We start from the raw sequence: 15,656 nt of genomic DNA, 5'->3' as shown, positions 1-15,656 counted from the left end.
TGGCAGGCACATTCCTAACCACTGGACCACTAGGGAGTCCCAAATAAAGAATTCTTAAGCTTGAAAGTAGATCAGAGAGGATTCAAGAAGACCTCAGGTCCTGTTTCTGCTCTTAAGGACATCAGTGGATAGTTGGGGGCCGTGGCTTAGAAACATGCTAAATTAATCCAGTCCACATTTGCCAGAAGGATTGCATTGTTCCACGTGATTTCCTTGTGGAAATTTTGTTGTTTCCTGCGAATCTTCGTATCTAACTAAAATTCAGTCAAAAGATAAGAACAAACATGGGAGGCTCCCTTAAAGGTTGGAAGCATGCTTAGAACTCGGTGGATCTCACGTGGCTTCTCGGTGAAGTCACAGAACAAAAGTTTCCGAGCGGGAGCTGGGCCTCCCTCCGACCAGCACAGTGCACTCCTGGCGCTCAGTGAAATTAAGTCAGAATCAAAAACAAACTGTTGGAACAAAGCGACAAAATCTGTAAACATCAAGGCAGCATGGAGCCTTGAGTGAGAACAGCCTGAATTTGTCAAGCACCAAACCTGGCAGCCAGATTCAAGAAGCCGTTTTTTATTACAGGACGAGTAGACGGAACTGTAGTGAGGGCTGTCATTTGAAGTAGACGGAACTGTAGTGAGGGCTGTCATTTGAATGTACAGGAAAGTCATTGGTAATGCACACTGTTTTATAGGAAAGACCGGCTTTTAAGTTCATTTAGATAAGATCACAGTCGCATAGACAGTAAACAGACTGGAAGTGCTTGTAAGTCGAGATAATTAATCGAAAAGCTAAATGAGTCATTTGAAAAGGAAATGTCATGGACGGCACCATAGGGATACATGTTAGCTTTGGTCTTATTTACACAGTTATTAATTGGGCTGAACAGACTGCTTCTGGAAACAGTACTAAGGAGCTGAGCTGCTTCCTGTGAAACTCTTGTTTTAAATGGAGGCCTTAAAGCATGGGGGTTAAGAGCACAGCCTGGCCTTGCCTTTGACCTTGGCCCTGCTGCTCACTGGCTCGTTGACCTTGAGCACATCAGCTAATGTCTATCAGCCACAGTGTCCCCGTGGACGCCGTGGGAACAGGAAAGGTGGCCGCATCACAGAAGCGCACCGTGCGTTAGCGAGGAAAGCGCCAGTGCCCTCCCCGGCGCACGGCACCCACGGGCGGCATGTCGGTAGCATGATCACCATCAAAACCGAGGGCCAGGGTGGTGTTATCGGAGGAGATGCTGAGCCCAGGGCAAACCGCACAGGGTGAGCTTTGCCCACATGTGGTCGTGGCTAGAAGCTGAGTGGACGTCACCATGGCAGTTCCAGAATGGTGGCGAGCTGACGGGGAGGTGGGCCCGCCCCTGTTAGAACGACTGTCACAATAATCTTTAAACAGAAAAAAAAATCATATTAGCTTTGCCTAAAGGGAAGAAGCCAGAGGCTGAGTGAATAATCGCTAACTAGAGCAGGCCTTCCCTGTGGGGACGGTAACCTGTGCCCTCCTTGAGCAACACTAGGGGACAGACGGGCGGTTCAGTCGAGAGGGAGGCGTTGGTGCAGAAACCAATTCCTTGAGTAAAGCACGGCTGTACCAGGCTGCGTTACCGTGGACGGGTAAGGTGGCCTTAATAGACAGCATTCCTGAACAGTTACGGGGCTGGAGGATGTTGACTTCATCGTGGGTAATGGGAAGGCGGCCTGTGAGGTTTTCACCTTAGCAGGTGCGTGGAGACGTTTATATTTTGCATATTGGCAGAGGCAAGCCTGGAGCAAGGGGCCAGCCAGGGCCGAGGAGCCCCGTTAAACCAAAATCTCCCTCTTTAGACAAGCCCCTCCCCTACTGGCAACCCACTCCAGCATCCTTGCCTGGAGAATCCCATGGACAGAGGAGCCTGATGGGCTACAGTCCACGGGGTCACAAGAGTCGGACACGACTGAGCGACTAAACCACCACCACCTCCCCTACCCGAGTCCCTTTAGCAACGGGGTCTTGGACAGTCACAGGTGTGTGTCCACTGAGCTGGGTGAGAAAACGATGAAGGATGTGCCTCGCGAGTGTTACTTCGTGTCTTCACTGCAGTTTGCTCATATAGGCACCATCTCTGTCTGAGAGATGAGGAAACTGTGAGGTACGTCTCCTCAGACGTGTGAACACACCCAGCAGGACCAAGACCAAGGCCTGACGCTTGGCTGCAAAGCTCAGTGAAGCTGCCTCGAGGTTCGACAGGTGTTCCTCCAGAGGCGGTGGAGGCACCAGCCCCCCGGGGTCCCTCCCCCATGCCCAGGGTCCTCAAAGAGATCAGTTCAGTTCAGTTGCTCAGTCATGTCCAACTCTTTGCAACCCCATGAATCCCAGTACACCAGGCCTCCCTCTCCATCACCAACTCCCGGAGTTTACCCAAATTCATGTCCATTGAGTCAGTGATGCCATCCAACCATCTCATCCTCTGTCATCCCCTTCTCCTCCTGCCTTCAATCTTTCCCAGTATCAGGGTCTTTTCAAATGAGTCGGCTCTTCCCATGAGGTGGCCAAAGTACTGGAGTTTCAGCTTCACCATCAGTCCTTCCAATGAACACCCAGGACTGATCTCCTTTAGGATGGACTGGTTGCATCTTGCAGTCCAAGGGACTCTCAAGAGTCTTCTCCAACACCACACTTCAAAAACATCAATTCTTCAGTGCTTAGCTTTCTTTATAGTCCAACTCTCACATCCATACATGACCACAGGAAAAACCATAGTGTTGACTAGACGGACCCCTGTTGGCAAAGTAATGTCTCTGCTTTTGAATATGCTGTCTAGGTTTGTCATAACTTTCCTTCTAAGGAGTAAGTGTCTTTTAATTTCATGGCTGCAGTCACCATCTGCAGTGATTTTGGAGCCCCCCAAAATAAAGTCAGCCACTGTTTCCACTGTTTCCCATCTATTTGCCATGAAGTGATGGGACCAGATGCCATGATCTTCGTTTTCTGAGCTTTAAGCCAGCTTTTTCACTCTCCTCCTTAACTTTCATAAAGAGGCTTTTTAGTTCTTCAAGACCATGATGAAGAAGAGGAAATTCTGAATAAAAGTCAAAAAACGAAGTGTAAATACTTATGGGGAAAAGAAATTAGAAATATTAGAAATGAATAATAGATTCTGAAATAGAGATTAAAAAAAAAGAGAAACAGATGAGACCAGAAGTCAGTTGAAAGGAGAATGAGTAACTCAGAGGCTGTGACTAAAGAATTACACACAGCACAAATGCCTAAAGATTAAAAACCTGTAATCAGTCAGTTAAGAGAAATGGAAGGTAGATTGAGAAGCCCTGCAACGCGGAGCACTGGGGTTCCCGAAGAGAAAAACAGGGGTCTTGGCTGGAATTTTCTGACATGGATGGAGACGTGAACCGTGTGGGTGAAGGCACACGTTGAGTCCTGAGCAGAATAAACCAAGACGAGCGCAGGCCCAGCCTCATTAGAACCTCCAAGCTTAAGAAGAAAGCCTCCATGTGGCCAGGAAGAAAAGACAGATTCCTGGTGCAGAAGCAGCTCTGCCCGACGGCACACGTGTTGTCATTGCTAAAGGGCACAGCTGGGCGGAGACACAGTGACCCTGCAGTCTCAGCCTCATCAGGTGGTCTACGTGGGGGTGTCTCAGCCAGGTCAGTTCTGGAGTCTGCCTCCCACATGCTTTCACTGGAGAGGAAAGAAAAGATGTTCACCTGCAGGAAGAGAGGCAAGAGAGAGAGGGTGAGCCATCAGGAGCTGTGAAAGCCTCGAGTTCTACACTTGCCAAGCTCGCAAGGCACCTGCCGTCGCGGCTTTAAACTTGCTACCTCTTGTTAGCGTGAACTAGGTTTGCAATGCAAAGGTCTGGGTTTTCCTCCATGGTTTAACACCTGTATTTATGGTAATATAAACGCTATATTTTGTAATGTCTTACATTCTGGTCATGTTGACTGTTGTTCTTGGACTCCTGAAACCAGTGCCTCCTCCCATGTCTGTCGTGGAAGAGATTCCATGCTTATTCCTGACAACCCCTGCCTCCTAACTAATTCCTCTAAATCCCCATGTTCTCTAGAAGTGGCAGAAGGGCGCCATTCAAAGGAAAAGCACTGTGTAACCAGCCATCTCCCTCCATCTCGCATTGTTATCTTAACCTGCAGATTGTTTATCATAGCATCTCAGCTCTGAAAAAAACAAGATGTTTTTCAGGAGCAGTGGTACTTTCTTCAGGAGCACCCGGGTGGTAGCTCTATTATGTTCGTTTGAAATGTGTGTTCCGAACCAGTGCTTTTGTTTGACAGCTTTGTTGACATTGCAAGTTGAGACCATTTATGTTTGAGTACTTGGTTCTTCAGAGGTTTTTCTGTTTAAAAAGTTTTATACTTTCTCAAATCAGTGATTCATCAGTGGGTTTATAGTGATATCAGGCTTAGTGTAAATCGATTTATAAACTTGTTCTTCTAACAAATTTATAGCTTTAGTAGATATTTCCTTAGTTGTATAGATTTCATAGGTATATAATGAAACATTTTAGGAGACATTTTTTATTGTGGAAGTAACTTACAGACTTCCATCATGACTATCTATGTCTATGTGTATATATATGAGTAATAGTAATACATAGATATGTATTTATGATGTATGTATTTAAGCTGTGTAAACAAATGTGATAACTTCTAAAAATACCTAATTTTAAATATGTATCCAATATTATGAACTAGTTAGTGACCCCTAATAAACTGGGAAAAGAGGGGGATAAATTGGAGGAATGGCTACATTTGTGTCTATCACATCCTTAGAAGCATAATTTGAAAAATAACTCCCTACATAATTAACAATTAGAAGTATTCCCTTAATAATTAGAAATACTAACAAATAATGACATTACTAATTGAAATATCGATTCTGACAGGCCCTTACTTATTTCTCTATTAAAACGGCTTCCTGAAAGTGTCACAGGAAGTTAATGAATTGCTTGTTAATTGGATGTGAACTTTTCTCCTCTAGTTTTCAAATGGGAAAAAAAAAATGAAGTATGATGTATTCAAATTGCTTTATACTAAATTGCACATTAATGACAATATAAATATAATATATGGTAACGTTGCACAGAATGTGATAAGGATCTATAATATTCACAGGGGAATTTGCTAATTTTGGATACTGACGTATCTTTTAAGTTTGTTTTGCTCCTGAACATTCAAGTGCTGAAGTAATGTCTTGCCAGCATTTTCTGACTAGCCCAAGTGAGACTTGCCCTGAAAACACTCAAACATTGACATCCAACTAACAAATCAGTCTCTTTTCTTCTCTCGTTTCGTTAGCCTCTCAGCAAATACCCTGCTGTGATCAACGACATCTCCTTCTGGCTGCCTCGCGAGAACTACACGGAGAATGATTTCTATGACTTAGTCCGAACAATTGGAGGAGACCTGGTGGAAAAAGTTGATCTTATAGACAAGTTCGAACATCCAAAGTAAGTTTTAAAAAAAGCAAACCCTCTCTGGCTTGTCCTTTTCTGTTTCTGTGTGACACATGGCATGTGGGAGCGTGTAACAGAGGGTTGCTGCGATGTGGTGTGTAAGAGACAAATGTGGTCTGCCTTTACAGCGAACCTTCAGCATATCAGAAAACTCTTTTATGTCAGTACTTTCTGAAAATCTTTCTAAGATGCGGTTTTCACCTTTCCTGCCTTAGCAAACAAAGGATTTGAAACAGAAGGTTTTAAAGATCTTGGCGTTTTCCAGTGTTGTTTCGGGAAGTGATTTCTTACCCGCTCACATTCTGGGTACCAAGGAAATGAAGCCGAGAGAGCAGTTTGTGGCACGAAAGCTGTTTTGTTGGACTCTCAGTGAACGTTTATCAAGCACATACCACACGCCAAGACCCTGTTGCGCCCCAGGAGCTCTGTGTGCGACTGGAAGTGTGCTCAGGGACTGGGGGAGGCGGTGTTCCCGGAGCGCCTGCACACTCAGCTCTGTGTCTCCGTTCATGTCAGTACTTACCTGGCAGCTTGGTTGGGTTTCAGGTCCTTGGCTTGCCCATTTTTGGGGGGAGCAGGGTCTCGTAAATGTTGCTCAGTTGTCTTCTCAAGTTGAAGTTGATGTAAAGAAGTCTGAGGCCAGGCTTGATCTTTTTTTCTTTCTTCCTAAAGAATTCTTTGTCTTCAAAGTTTAATAACCGTGTGAGGATCCCTCTCGGTTGCGACCTGCTCTTGCTACTCTGTGAACCCTTGTCTCTCTCTAATCAAGGTTTGCTTCCTCCCGAGTCTCGGCAAAGTTTTCTTGGATCGTATCAGCAAGGCTCTCTCCTGATCCCGCCCTTGGGGATCCGCACATGCCCTCCAGCCCTCCTTTGTCCGACGCCTCGGGCTGCTATTTTTCCGTCTGATGTTTGAAAAATCTCTCTCTCCACTTGGTCTGGGTGCCCCCCCCCCCACCCTCTCCCCCACCCCCATCTTCTGGGCCCCTTCTTGCCCACATTCAGATATTCTGTCCCACATCCACCTTTTCTGAGTTCTTCAAGCTCATATTCCAGTTCTGTTTTCTTCCTGTCTCTTCCCGAAGTCATTTCTGCTTTGTGATTTTTCCTTCTTAGATAAATTGCTTCGTTTGGTTTTTAAAATTCACTGCAAAATACTTGGCCAGAAATGTCATCTGACCCAATGGCAGCATTTTTCTCTGACTTCCCGTCAGTTTTTCTGCCGTTTCCCTTTCTTTTCCTTCCCTGTATTTCAGTTGGTGCTTTGGTGGTGTGCGTGTGATTGCTTTTTGTCCCTCATATTTGAATGCGTTGGGTGTTCACAACCAGCTCTTTGCACGAGGTTGAGGGCTGAGCTGGGGGCTCCCTTTGACATCTTGTGAGTGACACGCCTCCCCAGTCCCAATTAATGGGAGTCAGCGCCCTTTGGTGGAGACCTTCAGCTTCTGTAAAAACACCTCTGGGTTGTTAGGCTGCTTTGTCATCAGGACAGGGTCCCTCATGGTGACTCCTCAGGACAAAGGGATTTATTTAGGGTGAGCCTGAGTCAGGGCTGAAGGCTGCGCAGACCAAGGCAGGTCTGAGGCCAGAGACCCTCCGCATCTCAGCGCCTCCCACAGTTAAACACACAGCCACTCTCCGCCCCTCGCTGCCTCAGCCCAAGGCTCTTCCAGCTCGTCCTCTCTCTGATGCCAGCACCAGTTCTGAGGGGAGGCAGGCTCACTGAGCAAACAGTCACCCCACACGCTGGGCGGAGCCCTGTGCACCAGGCCACTTCCTGGGGTCTGAGCAGGCTGTGGACGAGCCGCCATTGGTTCAAGAACCTATCGTTGGTTTAATAGCGGGGGCCGCCCTAAACCGCCCGGCCCCCTCTTCCAGGCAAGAGCATCTTCAGCAGAGGGGCTCACTGCACGGTTTCAGAACTGGCACGGGGACACTGCTGTCCTCCTCCCGGTCCTCCCCTCCCCTCCTCCTCCCCGGCCGCCTCCACCTGCGGGACTCCCAGCTTGCCCCTGGCTGCTGGCTCAGTCGCGTTCTAGTCTTCATCTGCAGGCCCCCTGATGCAGGCTCCGCAGGGGACCATGGCCTGTGCCTCCCTCCACCCACCCTCAGTGTTCTCAGGGGTGGAGGGAGGCTCACTGCCTCGTGGCTGGTGGGTGCCTATCCACCCTCCCTCCCTCCCTAGAGGAGCTTTGATTCCAAGACCGGAGGCGGTTTATTGCGTTGGAAGGCGAGACCATGTGGTCTGGAAAGGGCTGGGAGTCGGGCGCCCTGTTCCCGCCTCTCTGCGTCCTAATACCTGGTCCCGGGCCACCAGGCCGCAGTCCCCTCCTCTGCCCACTTGAGAGCTCGGATACCGTCTTTCAGTGGTTGCCGCAAACACAAGATGAGCCCGCCTGTGTGACATGCTTTGAAAACCGCCGGTTTCTAAACTAATTGCTAGGTGGTCGAGTATCAACCCGTAACTTCCACAGTCAACCCATCTGGTTTCTGTAAGACAGAGGACGACCTCAGGACAGCGAGTCCGCTTGGGTCTGGCGGTCGGTCCAGATGATGAAGTTGATTCTAGAGGGAAGAGAGTGAGAGTCCATATCGCATGCCGTTCTGAAATGGAGCCTGGTCTTCCCGCAACTTGAGGAGTAAAATTTTAATCAGAAAGAAAAAAAAAAAACCAAATACTTCATCCAGTGGCGTGGATGCTGGCAGGCCAGGCTCCGTCGTCCACAGGACTGGGCTCCGGGCTGTATGCCAGGGCGATGCTGTGGGCAGTGCCAGCAGGGGGCTGACCTCTCTGGTCATTTTTCTAGACAGAGCCGAGCAAGCACAGTTACCGGCACTTAAAGGTGGGCCGGCAGTGAGAAACCTGCCCCAGCTAATCTTGGGAGAGTGTGTCAGGAGACGCGTCCCCTTGAAATAGCGCGCAGTGCCAAGGAGATGGCCTCAGAACCCCGCTGGCTGCTCGCCCTTCCCTCGTTTTCATCGCAAGGTTGGTGGCATGAGTATGAGAACGCCTATTGTTGTGGTTCAGACAGCCCAGAAAGCAGTTCAGAGAAGTCATTTTTAGCCTGGCATTTCTTTCCCCCGACCCCTTCCCTCCCCTCCGTCCCCAAGCCTTCTTTCTAAAGCAGCCAGGGAGGGGTGCATTCTGTCGCCATCACAGAGCGGCCCCGTTGGCCCCCAGCGGGAGACACTATAGAACACAGTTAGTTCAGTCCCCGAACCCCCCTCTTCCGCCACGTCCCCCAGGACCTCGCCATTTGCAGAAGGATTCTTGGGGGTCCCCTGCAGGCTGACCTGACCCCAGAGGAGCAGCCCTGCACAGAGCAGGGAGGGACCGAGCGCCTCCTGGACGCCGGGGAGGCGGGGCCAGGGGTCAGGCGCCCGGCCAGTAGGGTCCCATCCCCAGCCGCCTGCCACACCACCCCGCGCCCTTGTGGAAACTAACCAGGAAGCGCCTCTCTCCTTTAGAACTTGCCGTTGGCACTTTTCGGGGAGTTCTCCAGCAGTGTCTGTGGTTGGCACCTTGTGCACCTTTTTGTAAGGGTGGTGACTGAATGCCCTCTTCCCAAGACGCAGGTAAGGGTGCCTCACACCCCTTCGTGGTGCCTGGTCTCACCCCCACAGTATCGATCAGAGGGACGCAGGTTAAGACCTGCACCTAGGGCAGCATGTGTGGGGACAGGAGGTCTCTTGTCTTGCTTGCAGGGATGGAGTGAGGAGCAGAACTCCCCTCTCCCCCATCATGGGGGCCAGTTATGAGAAAGGCTTTCCATCGCTGGGTCTTTAAAGTTGTTATCTCAGTTCACAGGGTCACTTCTTTCCACTGGCTGCTACCCAGATGAGTGCCCAGGGGCCGCGGTGGGAGTCAGCCCCCCACCGCCAGTCCCCTTGTCTGTCACCTCCCTTTTTACACCCCACAGAGACTCGGGCCCCATGTGCCGCGGTCCTCAGGAGTCAGTGATGTTGTCCTGGTGACCACAAGGTGCATGAGTCCAAATGCTGCCTCAGAATTGTACAGAGCATCACCACACCTTACCCTCACTAGAGAGTCGGGAGCTGAGTCTCTAAGGATGGGTCTGTATTTGTAACGAAGTCTCCGCGATATACTGGTGAGACCTTTTTGAGTCAACTTCAGATCTCCGAGCAGCAGAGACGCCCCGCAGACCTGGGCCTCTCCTGTCTGGCCTCCTGAAAAGCCATCAAGCCTCTTGTGCCCCCAGCGCCTCTGGGCTTCAGTGTTACCCTGGGCTGGGCCAAGACCTGCCGGTTAGGGCGGCTTCAGGCAGCTGACTCCAGTGTCTTCTGGCGACTTGTTTTCCTCAACTTGGTCAGTCTGAGGCTCCAGCAGTGGAGGGAGCAGTCAGGAGGATGCACCAAAGAAGGCAGGGGGCAGCCATGCCCGGGAGGAGGGGCCCCTCCAGGGGGAAGGACCAGTGATGGGCACAGGTGGGCCCAGTGGTCCCGCCGTCTAGGCGTCTGCCTTTGGGGTGTTGGTAGCGGGCCCGGCAGCAGGTGGAGGTGTGCAGCAGGGCAGACCGGCGGTCACAGAGGAGCTGGGCTTTGGGACAGCCATCCAGGCAAGTGTGGAGGGGAGCCCAGCTCAGGCTGGCCTGGGGGAGCGTGGAGGCCGCTGCTGGGGTCGGAGCCCCAGATGTTGGGTCAGAATCCTTGCAGGACAGTCTACATGTTCTGCTGAGCACTGCTGGCCCAGGGCTTCTGCGGGCCCCACTGTCAGAGGCGGAGTCTGGTTCTGAGTCCAGAACGGGGCAGAATCTGAGACACGAGGCTGGGGGGACACGGGGAACGGGGGAGTTAGAAAACCCGGTGGAAACAGCCGGTGGGTGTGGGAGCTTCTGTCTCTGTTTGCTTCGCTTCGTTTTAGCAGTCCATAGCATCGCTGCGATCATTTGTTCAGGTGTAGTTTGGAGCCAGAGAGGGTGTTACCATCGGAGGAATTTGACTCGGGTCTAGTGAGGAGACAGCAAGGTAGAGTGTCCTGAGAGTCCCGTGAAGGAGACAAGGACGTCCCAGGGCAGCGCAGTGCAGGCGAGGGCGTCCCCATCACGGGGTCTCTTGTGACTCAGACGCTGGGGATGCAAGCGAAGGGGCTTCCGTCCCACCGTCCCCAGGGTCTCCACCCACCTGCTCACACGCCTCTGTCTCCAGCAGAGCCCCCTCGGGGTGTTCTGGAAGCCCCAGAGGGTGTCTTATTCATGTTCACAAACCAGCTCACTCCACTGAATGTGGCGTGACTGCATCGCGTCCCCGCGGCTCCTGGCCGGGCATTGGCAGTCCTGCACGGCCCCGGCCGGCACACCGTCGAGCTGTGGAGCCCTGTGGTGCCCTGCGTGTCCCGGCTTGTGTACAGCTGGGCTACCCACTGGTGTTGCCATGCTCGTCACCTCTGTCTGAGCCCAGTCTCCCCACCGGCCGCGCAGAGACCCTCCCCCACGCCCTGCCCTGGTCTTTTCCCTTCCGGTTATGCAGCAAACAAGAACTGGGGATTCCGGGTCGGTCCTAAGTCTCGTTTACACAGACGTCTTTTCCATGCATGCACAATTCAGGGATGAGGACAAAATCCACAAAATGCCAGTCGCCTTCCAGAACTGTTTTGTAGGATGTCTCGTGTAGTATTTCTCAGAGGAGAAAGAACACTTCACAGAAGTGCTTGGCGTCTGTGTTTGAGAGATGTGGCCACTGTTCTTAGTTCTCACCTGCTCCTTGAAGGAAGTGGCAATAGTAAGGTGAGGAAGGACCCTAGCCTTGGAAATTAGGCCGGTGAAATATCTGTACCAGAGACGACAGATGTGGTCTCGATGTGTACGCGAAGGTTTACCAGAATAATCTCTTACCCTGTGCTATGCATAGTCACCCAGTCATGTCTGATTCTTTGCAGCCCCGTGAACTGTAGCCCACCAGGCTCCCCTGTTCATGGGATTCTCCAGGCAAGAATACTGGAGTGGGTTGCCATGCCCTCCTACAGGGGATCTTCGCAACCCAGGGATCAAGCCCAGGTCTCCCACATTGCAGGCAGATTCTTTACCATCTGAGCCACCAGGGAAATCCATCTCTTATCCTGACTTTCATTAAATGTGGTAATTTCTCCTGGATTGTCTGTCTAGTAGTGCAACCAGTGTGCAAGTTCTGAAATTCTGTGGTTATAGTAGAAGTGTTTCTAGCACATTCTTCTGTTTTAGCAACTGCTCCATTGCCTTATATTTATACATTTTTCCATCCTTGCACTGTAAATCAGTGTCAAGCACTAGGTCTTGAACTTTCTACTCTCTTTGGCATTTATAACAAAGTACTCAAGAAATTCTGATGAAATTAATTCACCATAAAGAAAAAAAAGAAAATCTTTTTTTTTTTCAGGATATAACTGACACCTCTTTCCATGTAGACCAAAAACACACCCCAGTTGGTAACATATTCTACGTAAATGACCAAAACTTTACATCTCAGTTACGACAGTTTCTTTTCTTACAGGAGAGAAAAGTGTGGTGTGGATTGCTATATAGAAACAAGAATTAGGTTGCAATAAGTTGGGATATAAGTAAACCACTGGTTTAAAAATAGTGTGATTTGGACCAAATGTTCAGATAGAGAAAAGGAAGGAAAGAAAGGGGGTAGGGGGAGTTTTGTGAAGAAGGTTGGTCATATCCTTTATAAAATATATTTTGAAACTCTGAGCTCCCAGGATCAGGAAGCTGATGGCTGGGCGGGGCGGAGGGGGGGAGCGGGCGGGGTTAGAAGTATGCAGATTATCCACGGTTACCTAGGAAACCCCTCTTCTGATTGGAAGAGGAGCAATCACAAGGCAGGAGAGAAATTCAAGGAGTCACATTAGGGCGGGTTCACGTGTACGTCTGTTTCCCGTAATGCAAGGAACAAGGAACGTCTATGAAGATGACGTGAAGAGAAAAGCTGTCTGCTCAGGGAAGGTGGAGAAGCTTCCCACCTCTTGAGAGTGGAGCTCCCAAACCTTGATGCCCCGCACTGTCCTGCCCAGGGTGACAGGCGAAGTGGGCCCTGGCTTCCCTTTCCGTCAAGCCCCTGCCTCCCTTTTCTGGAAGCCCCGGCCCCCTTTCCTCGAAGCCCCTGCCTCCCTTTTCTGGAAGCCCCTGCCTCCCTTTTCTGGAAGCCCCGGCCCCCTTCCCGGAAGCCCCTGCCTCCCCGCACGCTGTCTCGACAGGGCAGCTGCTGCAGTGGTCCAGTGGGACTCTGCCCCTAGACCCGGCTGACTGGTCCAGAGAGGAGCACCTCACAAGGCTGGGCCGATGGCCTCTTCTCCATCTTGTTTGGGTGGAAAACTAGAGAGAGCTTGAGCGGAGAGGGGTCTTGCCAGGAACCGTCACTGGCCATGTTTCCTGCGGTGGAGAGGGCAGAGAGGACAGAGAGCGAGCGGAGGAAGCGGCGAGAAGGAAGGCGGGTGCCGGCGGGGGCGGGTCCTGGTCCACCGTGCGTGCAGGGCCCTGGCTGCACCGACTTTTCCCCGGTCCTTCCTCAGACCCCACAAGCCAGAGTAACTCCAGGTATGTAAGGTCCTTGGACGTGGGTTTCCATCACTGGGGATGAGACGAGTTCCAGAAGGTTTGGGCCCTGGAAGCGGGCAAGAAGGCAGAGGAAGCAGGCTGGAGCCAGCAGCGTCCTGGTCGGGGGCGTGAACCGGCAGGAGCGGAGCTGTGGCTGCCTTGGGCTCTCAGTTTTTTTTGGTTCTTCTCCTCTGAGCTGGAGTGGCTAAAAATGAACGCCGTCTAGGTGTGATGTGTTCGTTCCAGGGAACCTGCACTGAACGCTTACTGCAGGGGAACCACTGCGCTGTGTGTGAGTCTCGTGGTCCAGAAATATCAGAGCGATTTTTAGACACGAGCGCCTGTCCTCAAGCAGCTTGCCGTGTGATAGCAGGTCTGTGCAAACGATGTTTGCAGACCACGAGCCGTCAGGGGCCTGGGAGGAGCGGGGCACCACTGTGGTTTCAAAGATGGGCCGTGTCTCCCTTTGCCTGAAATGCTCAAGCAGCTTTGCAGATCGTGGTTCAGTGGAGTCTTGAAGGCAAACGGGGCCAGGGCAGAGTGGGTGGCCTGCCAAAGACTAGAAGACAGAGGTGGGAGAGGAGTTCAGACTGACCAGCATGTAGGGCGCATGGGCCTGGGGGAAAGGCCCTGAACTCCCTTATAAAAATGTGGACTTTCTCGTGGAGCACGTGGGAAGTCACTGAGCTGGTTCACCTGTTGCAGTTTATGAAGGATTTTCCATCTTGCCTGTGGCGACCGTGTTGGCCAGGGGTGAGGTTGGTCATGGGAAAAAGATGTATTGGGTTGGCCAGAAAGTTTGTTTAGGAGTTCCTGTACCGTGTTGTGGCAAAAACCAAATGAACTTTTTGGCCAGCCCAGTAGAAGCATGTGTGCGTAGTCTGAGTGAGAGGAGATGAGTCCTTGCTGAGAAGGGGGCTAGAGCCTTGTGGGAAGAAGCTGGCTGGTGGGGGAGACATTCAGGGTCCGAATCTATGGGAAGGTGAGCCCGTTCCAGGGAGAGAGCAGGGGGTAAGGGGAGGAAACACAGCTCCTGGGTCCGTTGGGACCCGGAGGACAGAGGCCAACCAGGCCAGAGGGAGGGGAGGAGGGAGCGGCCTTTGGAGGAGGCGATTTGATTACTTTGTGCCTCTTGGGCTGAGAGGTGACACACAGCCCAGCTGACGGGAGAGCCCCCCGGGACGGACTAGAACCCCAGTAAGTTCTAGAACAGGAGAAGGGACGAGGGGAGAGTCCCAGGGAAGACCTCGGGGATGGAGAGAGGGAGGGCGGAGTTCAGACGGACGGCCCGAGCAGCAGTGGTGCCGGAAGCACAGGAGGAGCCCCCGCCAGGACCGCCATGGAGTCCAGGAGGCGGTGCCAGGGTCTCCCGAGGGGCTGTGGAAACTGCGGTTCAGAAAACCTTTCGGACCATCTGGTTTCTTCACCTTTCGTCCCCGTCCCTTCGCTTACATTTATTCCACAAGTGTTCATGATGAGAGGATGTGTGATGTCATGGACACGCTGAGGGTGGACACACTACAGAGAGAACCATGGGCTGAGGGGGTCGGACCACAGAGAACCAGGGGCTGAGGGGGACGGACTCCTGAGAGAACCAGGGGCTGAAGGGGACGGACTCCCCAGAGAACCAGGGGCTGAGGGGGGCGGACCAGAGAGAACCAGGGGCTGAAGGGTACGGACTCCCCAGAGAACCAGGGGCTGAGGGTAGACGGACTCCCGAGAGAACCAGGGGCTGAGGGTGGACGGGCTCCCCAGAGCACCAGGGGCTGTGTCCGCCCCCGGGCCCGCCCTTCGGAGCGTGTGTCTGGCCGTTCCCTCTGAAGCAGTGCTGCAGGAAGTTTCCCTTTCCCGTCACCCCCGTTTGTTTTCTTTCTCTGCTTGGTTCACTTAAAGGATCGAGTGAGACCACTGGAGGACCTGCTCCGGAAGCAGAGGCTGTACGGACGTGGTGGTTAGCAACCCGCCACTGGGCGCCGGGTGGTCCTCCGAACACAAGCCTCCTCAGATTCATTTAAAGGGCTGCAGTCAGTGTATTCAGCTCAGGAAAAGGGTTGGCCTGAAAACTAGGACCTAAGCATATGAGCAGGATTTGGAATTTAAATGATACTTTGATCAGCATTTCTTGAAATGGCACCCGAAGGTCAGGCCTCATGTCCTCCCAGTGTGTCTGTGCAGCAGGGGTCTGCGCGCCGCTTGTGGGGGTGGCCTCCTCCAGATAGTGGTGGGTCCGCCTGGGGGACAGGGTTCTAGCAGTCATCTGCACACCTCCACTCACCTCCCAAACCCGAAACAGCCGTCCCACGGTGAGCGGACGGGAGGACGGAAGTGGGAGGGACGTGTGGCAAGGAAAGCAGCGAAGACTCGGTTATGTTTAGGATGTGATTGTTTCTGACCTAGATTCAGTCAATGGATGCCTATATATTGAACCTCTCCCCTTCAGGATTCCTCCGGCAAGAAAACCTATTTAAACATGAATCCCAAATCATGTCAACTCAGGTCTGCCACAGGAATAGAGCTGGCAGTATTAAACAGACCAAGCCCTCGAGAAGCCTAGTCTGAACAGAAGCTATTCTTGGCTTTATTTAAGTAAAGGAGATCAATACAGATATTCAAGATGGAAAAATCCTAATAGTAGGAAACCAAAATTCAAGGTCCCTTCAACCT

General features: G+C 51.8%; 1 protein-coding gene across 9 annotated transcripts in view; it reads left to right on the top strand.

The window, feature by feature from the left end:
- The window catches only part of FARS2 (phenylalanyl-tRNA synthetase 2, mitochondrial), a 315,728-nt gene that overhangs the window by 201,280 nt on the left and 98,792 nt on the right, over positions 1-15,656 (top strand). For all 9 annotated transcript variants that reach the window (XM_060403794.1, XM_027958611.3, XM_042237128.2 and 6 more), the window contains one exon: positions 5,304-5,455. In XM_060403794.1, the coding sequence (XP_060259777.1) occupies positions 5,304-5,455 (152 nt within the window). The remainder of the gene's footprint in view (positions 1-5,303; positions 5,456-15,656) is intronic.

This window comes from Ovis aries, chromosome 20 (assembly GCF_016772045.2).
Source record: "Ovis aries strain OAR_USU_Benz2616 breed Rambouillet chromosome 20, ARS-UI_Ramb_v3.0, whole genome shotgun sequence".
In the NCBI taxonomy this organism is placed as follows: Eukaryota; Metazoa; Chordata; class Mammalia; order Artiodactyla; family Bovidae; genus Ovis; species Ovis aries.
The sequence above is the reverse complement of the archived record's forward strand: the minus strand, read 5'-3'. Positions and strand labels throughout refer to the sequence as shown.